The sequence below is a fragment of the Spermophilus citellus genome (genome assembly GCF_964194105.1).
Source record: "Spermophilus citellus genome assembly, chromosome: 3".
NCBI classification, from domain to species: Eukaryota; Metazoa; Chordata; class Mammalia; order Rodentia; family Sciuridae; genus Spermophilus; species Spermophilus citellus.
Window position 1 is genome coordinate 112714128 of NC_138184.1, and position 9064 is coordinate 112723191.

A 9064-nucleotide genomic window follows, 5' to 3' on the forward strand; every position below is an offset into this window, starting at 1 on the left:
ACACTTGGTTCACTCATCCCACAGACTTTTTTGGAGCATCTTTGTGGCAGGGGCTGTGACACTCCAGTGAAATCTCTTCCTTCAGGAGTTGTCTCAGAGGGCTTTGTGTCTGAGAGGCTAGAGTCGGGCCTAGAGGAGGAACCCTCAGGTTCAGCCCGATTGGCTATATCTGCATCTGCAGGTCAATGGAAAGGACTGTTGGACATTCGGGCCCAGAGGATTTCTGGACTGGACTTGATGCCAGGAAGCAACAGCAGCAGCACCACCAGCAGCTGCAGCAAAAGCAGCAGCTGCCGCCAACATGAGGCCTGGCTGGTGCAGAGGGTGCACCCCCCTGGAAGCTACCTTGCTCTCTTGCTTCTTCCCTCTGTCACCCATGTTCAGGGACTCCCTCCCTGCTGCCCTCACTAGAAAGCAAGGGGCCCACCCACTTTCCCTTAGCCTTCCTTCTGCATGGGTAGCAGCAATCACCTTGATTGACTTTCTAGGAATGGAGGGGCACCCCGCCCAAGTGCTTGAGATGTTGTCCAGTTCGAAGTTGCCATAACCAACCAAGCTGCGAGCTGCTTTGGATGCTACACTGCCCTCAGATGTCTGCAGAAGCTGCTCCCTGGGGCTGCTGGGAACCTAGGCCAGTTAGCTCGCTGACTGGGCCAACTCTCAGCAGAGCCTGGACCTGCAGGAGCAGGAAGGGAGGACAATGCCGCCAGGGCTGGTGCTACCTGTGGCGATCCTTCCGTCCTCCCAGGGCTCGCCGGCCCTCCAGCCCTCCCAGGTTCGCTGGACCTGGGGAGCCCCAAGTGCTCACGCACAGGGACAGGTGACCAGGTGCTAGGCCTGCCTGGTGCGGCCAACCGCGGACTGCGCCGCCTAGCAGGACGCCAGGGTGCTGCTGGCAGGCAATTGACAGCTGCTGAGTCCAGGGCCCTGGAAGAGGCAGGAGTGCCCAGAGGGACAGGCCATCGGCAGAACCAAGCTCCACTTCCACGGCCTCAAGAAGTTGGGGTCACATGTGTTGAAAAGAACATGCCCTCATGGGGTTCGGTGCTAAGGTCTCCCCTCCTAACCTGACCGCTGAGCCTCTGCTTGTGTTGGATCTTCCCAGGATGCTGCTGTGACTGGAGGCGCTCGGTGACGTCATTGTGCCATCAGTCCACCTGTCCTCGACATTCGCTGATATCTGGAGAGCGGCCAGGGTGGCATAGCAGCCACTAAGCAGGACCCTTGGCACCCAAGGCCCAGAAAGACCCACCGGGGACACAAAAAAGGGCATTCTCCTGCCAGAGCCTAGAACCCTTCAGGCCTTTGACTTGGAAGTGGATGGATGGATGCTCAGGGCCGCTTCCACTCTTGAGGGCCAGACTTTCCCCTTCCCTGCAGGTCTTGAACAATGGCTATTTTTCATTCTAACTTCGACTTTTACACACCCATGTCTTTTCTGGAGTGGAATCTAAATAATGAAACCACATCACTTGTTGAGTTGGTGCAGGACATTGGGGTCAATATCATATCCAGAGACTTTTCTTTGTGTTAAATTTCTCCTGATTCTAACTAAAGAAGGATTCAACCATCAAATCAAAGGTCATGAATGTCAAATTATGAGGTGCTTTGGGTAAGAGTTGTCACAAAAATTTTCCTGTTGAATTGTTATAGGATAAAGATGCATAATTCAGATTTTTGTTTTACTATGGGCAACTTAGTGGACATCTGCTACTCCATTAAAATTAATTATATGCTGAAATACTTTATGAGAATTTATTAAGAACTTGACAATGCTAATTAAAGTTGACTTCTATCCAAGATGTTACTAAGTTACAAAATCTTCACTGTGCAAACCTACATGCAGAGTATTGGCTTGCTTAAATGAATTATAGAACATCCATTTGAAACCATCAAAATCAGAACTCCAGTCACAAAACATGTACATTCTTCCTGCTTGAAAATGATATTCACTCTCCCAAACCTCCAGAGTCTCATTGTCATCTGAGTGAGTTCTGGATGCAGATGAGGATTCTTGGTAAGGTTCTTCCTCTTTTGAAGACCTGGGGACAAAAGGGACTAGCACCTTGCCCCTACCTTGCCCACTTACAACCATGAGGCAGAAATAGGGCAACCACCACAGAGTCTCTTACAGGAAAGGGTTGAAGGGGGAAATCACAACTGTCCGTGGTCTGCATCACCTGAAAACCCATCAAACACCCACTCTGTAGATACAGGCCCACTGCCTGGAAATGCTCCTTCATGGTTTCTAGTTTAATCATCTGGAGCTCTGAATAATTCTTCTTTGTCCAATGGGGAATTATAGGTTTTTGATTGAGCAGTTTTCTCAGTCTGATTTCCCTGTGTAACTACCAGAAATTAGTGGCTTAAAACATCACCAGTTTATTGTGCCCATGGTTCCCAAGTCCAGGCCCAGCATAACTGTGTTTTCTTCTTTGGATCTCATTGAGCTGCAGCCAAGGTGTTGGTCAGAGTAAGGATCTCAACCCAGGCTAGGATCATTTTCCAAGTCCCTGGCTGTTGGTGTAATTTATTGCTGTCTTCTCCTGCCATCTCTCTGCTGCTGGAGGCTGCCTGCAGGTCTTTCTCTGTGGAAAAAGGATAGTTCAGTCTCTGTCTTCTGTCACCACATAGAAATTTTTAAAAAGCCTACCTGATTGTATAAGGCCCACATGGCCAGTCTCTCCACATTAATGTCAGTTGATTGAGGACAATAATCACATCTGTGAAATACCTTCAAAGGGGCAGCAACATTACTGTTGAATCATAGAGCTGAAGATAAGTGCAAGTTCTCTAGGGGCTGAAGATCTGAGAGCATCTTAGAATTTTTCCCCTCACATCACATCTAGCAGTTTGGGATCCAAAACCTTTGTTCTCTTGTGTATTATTTTTGCTCACTTTAACTCAAACAGTGATATTTTTATATAGCAATTACATTAAAGATTCATGGATCTCCCACAAGTTCTAAGTGTATTGCACATAGCAGGTGCCCAACCACAAATGTCTCTGAGATAATATCCTCCCTACTCTGGGTTCCTGAATCATCATGGTAGGAGGGCCAGACCCTTTAAACTTCTTAGAGGACCTATTTTTTTAAAATATTTTTTTAGTTGTTGATGGACCTTTATTTATTCATTTATTTATATGTGGTGCTCAGAATTGAACCTAGTGCCTCACACATATGAGGCAAGTGCTCTACCACTGAGCCCCCATACACCAGTGAAGAGGAACAGGAGCGGTTGCTGGGCCTCTACCAGTACCTGCACAGTCGTGCCCACAATGCCTCCCGCCCACTCAAGACCATCTACTACACAGGCCCCAAGGAGAACCTCCTAGCCTGGGTGACAGGCGCCTTTGAGCTCTACATGTGCTACAGCCCTCTGGGGACTAAGGCATCAGCTGTCAGTGCCATCCATAAGTTGATGCGCTGGATCCGTAAAGAGGAAGACCACCTCTTCATCCTCACACCCCTCACCTACTGATGGGAATGTGTGCAGACTCAGCCCTTCCAGTCCCACTGGGTGTGGAAAGCCATGGGTTGGTGTGTGCATTAAAGTACTTTGGGGAAGACAAAATAAATAAATAAATAAATAAATAAATAAATAAATAAATAAATAAATAAATAAATAAATAAATAAATATAAATAAAAAAGCGTCCAGACTCTCAGGCCACCAGGGGCTGCCCCGCCCAGCCCCCTTCCCGCAGCCTAACACTAGTGCGGGTTGGCAGCTGGCCGGGAAGAGGCCAGCCGGGGAAGGCGGCCAGCTCCCAGGCCACGGAGGTAGTTGGAGTCAGTGTCCAGGGCGGCCGGACCTCACAGCACAATCCACGTGTACCACTCGCTGTCGGCCAGAACCTTCAGGGAGCAACCTTTGTGCAGAGCCTCACTGGTCATCCTGTTGACATAGCGGCCACTGCTCTCAGGCACCAGCCACTTCATGACCATGTCCACGCACCTCTTGCGGTAGGAGCTCCAGACACTGCCGCTGGTCTGCCCTTTGACCTCAGTGAGGTCACCCACACTGATGGTCTCAAAGATGCCCGTATTGAGGTCCCACGCCACCTTGAGGCTGGTGTGATAAGTCTTTGGTTGGAGCTGGCCCTCCTCACTGGGGGAGGGGAAGGCCAGGAGCAGCAGGCCGATGTTGATGAGGACCTGGCTGGTTTCGGGGCAGACCTCCAGAATGACTATGTCATAGTCACTGAAAGAGCAGAATTGGTGGCCCCAGGTGGCATCATGGCGAATGACCTCGTTGATGACGTACTCGAAGTCCAATGTGAGCTGCTCCACTGTCAGATACTGGCCCTGGACAGCGGTCCGCTCCCGCATAGGCCGTAGGTTGCGGCCCCGGAGATCGGTCACCACGAAGGGCAAGGAGATCTTGTCATCCTCGAACTCGTCCTCGGCTCGGCACCTTCTCCGGACTCCAGCACGTAGTACAGCTTGGTGCAGTTGACGTAGCCGGGCTCGGGGGCGGGGGCCTCCGCGGCTGGGGGGTTGTCCCTAGGCACTGCCTCCCCACTTGGGACTGGGGGATCGGAGGCTGGGCGGCAGCGGCTGGCCGAGGGCCCTGGGCAGGGGGGCGGCTGGGTTTCCTCAGAGGTCCCCCCTTGGCCTCTTTGGCCCTGTGGAAGATGTCAGCCACAAACTCCTTGGCTTTGGCGATGGCAGGCGAGGGCTCAGGGGCCCCAGAGGGCCGGGTCGGGGCCGTCGCAGGGCTGAGGCTGGGGAGGGCGGGGGACACCTCTGGGCTCCGGGGCCCAGGTTGGGTGGGCGGGGCCAGGGGGGAGGCGGTGTGATCATACAGGATCTGGCAGAAGCTGCTGTCGCCTGCAGAGTGGACGGAGACGGCACAGGCCACCAGGGAGTAGCTGGTGTTGAGCAGCACCACCTGGTCCTTCTTGAGCTGGAAGGCGGGCTGGAAGGTGGGGAAGGGGTAGACCACCTGGTACTTGGTGTGCAGCATGAAGCCGTGCCGCAGGCACTGCGCGCTCGGGTCATCTGGGTGGGCCCGGCTGGCACAGCCACAGTGCTGATGTAGATGTCGCGGTGGTTCTCGTCGCTCATCATCATCATGTTCATGAGCATGCCGTTGGCAGAACGCGTGTTGAAGCCAAAGACGATGACCTTGGAAGCATCACTGGGCCACTCGCACACAGTTAGGTACAAGTCGCTGTAGATCTCCTCATCCTGGAAGAGTCGCACCTGCCGGACCAGCTCGAGCTTGCTGTGGACGTTGAACTCCCACCAGTACAGGTGGTAGATGTAGAAGGAGAAGTCGTCGTCCCCGCTGCTGCTGGTGTACGAGAGGACATAGCGGCCACACTTGGAAAAGCCCAAGAAAATGCGTCCTGCGTAGAGAAAATCCTCATCCACAATTGTTTTAGTCCTGTGAGTCCATCTAACTTCATAATTAATCATGTGGCTGTGAAATTCACAGTAATATGGTTCCCAATGAATAAGTTTACCCAGCCTGCTTTGCTTTACTGCATGAATGAAATGACGGTTCAATTTCAGAAGTTATGATTAACAGTTCTGTGGTCATATGATGTGCATAGAGTTAGCTACAGTGTAACAATTTACACTACTTTGTGCTCAAAAAAAAATCTGTGTAACTGTAAAACATTGAATGAAATTATTTTACCTGAACTAGATTTTATCTGAAAGTAGGTAGAATTTTTGCTATGCTGTAACTGTTGTACATTCTGGTATTTAAGGTGAGATGGCTGCTCTTTTATTAATGAGACATGAATTGTGTCTCAACAGAAACTAAATGAACATTTCAGAATAAATTATTGCTATATGTAAACTATTACTGAAATTGGTATTTGTTTGAAGGGTCTTATTTCACATTTGTATTAATAATTGTCAAAAGGTCCTCTTTAAAAGCTTATATAAATTTTTTTCTTCAAATTCTATGCATTAAGAGTAAAATTTCTCCTACTGTAATAAAAACAATTGAAGAAGAAGAAAAAAAGCTCTCTTTCCGGTGGCAGAGTCTGGAGGCGACACGCAGAAATGGTACCTTGCAAGGGAAAGGAAAAGAAGGAAGAACAGGTCATCAGCCTTGGACCTCAGGTGGCTGAAGGAGAGAATGTATTTGGTGTCTGCCACATCTTTGCATCCTTCAATGACACCTTTGTGCACGTCACTGATCTTTCTGGCAAGGAAACCATCTGTCGTGTGACAGGTGGGATGAAGGTGAAGGCTGACAGAGATGAATCTTCTCCATATGCTGCCATGTTGGCTGCCCAGGACGTAGCCCAGAGGTGCAAGGAGCTAGGCATCACTGCCCTACATATCAAACTCCGGGCCACAGGAGGAAACAGGACCAAGACCCCTGGACCTGGGGCCCAGTCAGCTCTCAGAGCCCTTGCTCATTCGGGAATGAAGATTGGGCGGATTGAGGATGTCACCCCCATCCCCTCCGACAGCACCCGCAGGAAGGGGGGTCGCCGTGGTCGCCGGCTGTGAACAGGACTCCTCAGATTATTTTCTGTTAATAAATGCCTTGTAAGCTAAAATAAATAAATAAATAAAAAAATACAGGACCTATTTTTAACAGGTAGAATCCAAGAGGCCCAAATTTTAGATTATCAATTCTCTTTCTCTTAAAGGATCAGTAGGCACCTACTTCCTTCTTTCCAAGGTCTTAATGAATGATCTTACAAGCCTACATTGACCTTCATTTTGAGGTTCTTTCTTCATTTTGTCTTTGGTTGCCATTCGCCTGTATTAAGAATTGTTCATAATTTTGAGCACAAGTTTTCCTATTTGCATCATTTAATTTCTTCTTTCTTTCTTTCTTTCTTTTTTTTTTTTTTTGCTAATGCTCTTGGTAGAGTTTCAAGGACATTTTTTGAATAGAAATGGTGAGAGAGGGCATCTCTGTCTTATTCCAGTTTTTAGAGGGAATGCTTTCAGTTTTCCCCCATTTACAATGATACTGGCATAGGGTTTAACATATATAGTTTTTATAATGATGAAGTATTTTCCTACAATAAGTATTTTTTTCCTACAATAAATATATTTCCTACAATAAGTATTTTCCTTGTGTCTTGGGTGCTATGTTTTGTCAAATGCTGATTCTGCATTTATTGAGACATTATTAGAATCCAAAATCTCCACCCGAAAAAATTGAGAACATATAAATTAATTCAGAAACTTATCAGGATATAAAAATAATACCCATAAATCAATTGCATCCCTATACAACAATATGAATCAACTGAAAGAGAAATTAGGAAAACTGTCCCATTCACAATACCTTCAAAAAAGAAAAAAAAAGAAACTTGGAAATCAATCAAACAAAAGGGGTAAAAGATCTCACCAATGAAAAGCACAAAACATTAATAAAGAAGTTGAAGAAGACCATAGAAGATAGAAAGATCTCCTATGTTCTTGGGTAAGCAGAATTAATATTGTCAAAATGGCCAAACTACCCAAAGTGCTATACAGATTCTGTTCAATCCCAATAAAAATCCCAATAACATTCCTCATCAAAATAGAAAAAGTAGTCACGAAATTCATCTGGAAAAGTAAGAGACCCAGAATAGCCAAAACAATCCTTAGCAACAAGAGTGGATCTGGTGGCATTACTATTCCAGATCTTAAATTATACTACAGAGCAATAGTAACAAAACAGCATGGTATTGGCACCAAAATAGACCTATAGACCAATGGTACAGAAAAGAGAACACAGAAACTAACCCAAATAATTACCGTAATCTTATATTAAAAAAAGGCACCAAAAACTTACATTGGAGAAAACATAGGCTCTTCAACAAATGGTGCTGAGAAAACTGGAAATCCACATGGAACAAACTGAAATTAAATCCCCATCTCTCACCATACAGAACTCAACTCAAAGTGGATCAAGGACCTAAGAATTTAACTAGAGACCTCGTGCCTAATGGAAGAAAAAGTAGGCCAAAATCTCCATCATGCAGGATTTGGCCCCAATTTCCTTAATAAGAATCCTATAGCACAAGAATTTAAAAAAAAAGAATCAATAAATGAGAGGGATTCAATCCAAAAGGCTTCTTCTCAGCAAAAGAAACAATCAGTGAGTTGAATAGAGATTGTATTTATTTGATTTGATTGGGTTATTTTATTTTTCGGTGTTAAGGTTTTTGGGTGCTTTATGTATCCTAGAGATTAGTGATCTATCTGATGTGCTTGTGGTAAAGAGTTGGTCCATCCAGAGTTGAAACCTCAGGGCAGCAAGTAATTTGGAGCAACTCTTTACCACAAGCACATCAGATAGATCACTAATATCTAGGATACATAAAGCACACAAAAACCTTAACACCAAAAAATAAAATAACCCAATCAATAAGTGGGCCAAAGAACTGAAAAGACACTTCTCAGAAGAGGATATATAATCAATCAATAATATATTAAAAAATGTTCAACATCTGTAGCAATTAGAGAAATGCAAATCAAAACTACTATAAGATATATATCTCACTGCAGTCAGAATGGCAGCTATCAAGAATACAAAGAAAAATAAGTGTTGGCAAAGATGTGGAAGGAAAGACACACTCTTACATTGCTGATGGGACTGCAAATTGGTGCAGCTAGTCTGGAAAGCAGTATGGAGATTCCTTGGAAAACTTGGAATGGAACAACATTTGACCCAGCTATCCCACTCCTCTGTCTACACTCAAAGGACTTAAAATCAGCATACTATAGAAACACAGCCACATTAATGTTTATAGCAGCTCAATTCACAATAACTAAACTGTGGAACCAATACAGATGCCCTTCAATAGATGAATGGATAAAGACACAGTGGTGTATATACACAATGGAATATTACTCAGCATGAAAAGAGAATAAAAGTATGGCAATTGCAGTTAAATGGATGGAGTTGGAGAATATTATGCTAAGCAAAGTAAGCCAATTCTGAAAAAAAAAGGCCAAATGTGCTCTATGTTAAGTGGATGCTGATCCATAATGGGGGTTGGGGGGTGAGAATAGAGGTACTTTGATTGGGCAAAGGGGGAGGAAGAGAAAGGAAGAAGAGATGCAGGTAGAAAAGATGGTGGAATGGGATGGAC

The 9064-nt window shown here is 46.0% G+C and overlaps 1 protein-coding gene and 1 pseudogene across 2 annotated transcripts; one reads left to right on the forward strand and one right to left on the reverse strand.

Moving 5' to 3' along the window:
• Positions 1–3699: 3699 nt before the first annotated feature.
• Positions 3700–5423, reverse strand: LOC308643404 (DDB1- and CUL4-associated factor 15-like; annotated as a pseudogene). Its single transcript has one exon. The product of its transcript is annotated as a DDB1- and CUL4-associated factor 15-like (transcript).
• Positions 5424–5983: 560 nt separating this feature from the next.
• On the forward strand, positions 5984–6526 carry LOC308643547 (small ribosomal subunit protein uS11-like). The gene has a single exon (XM_081283376.1). It carries the CDS (start codon positions 6021–6023, stop codon positions 6474–6476), a length of 456 nt encoding a protein of 151 aa, XP_081139502.1. The 5' UTR covers positions 5984–6020; the 3' UTR covers positions 6477–6526.
• Positions 6527–9064: the final 2538 nt, after the last annotated feature.

Coding starts and splice junctions, on each gene's coding strand:
- LOC308643547 (XM_081283376.1), top strand. CDS start 6,021: ATGGTACCTTGCAAGGGAAAGGAAAAGAAGGAAGAACAGGTCATCAGC.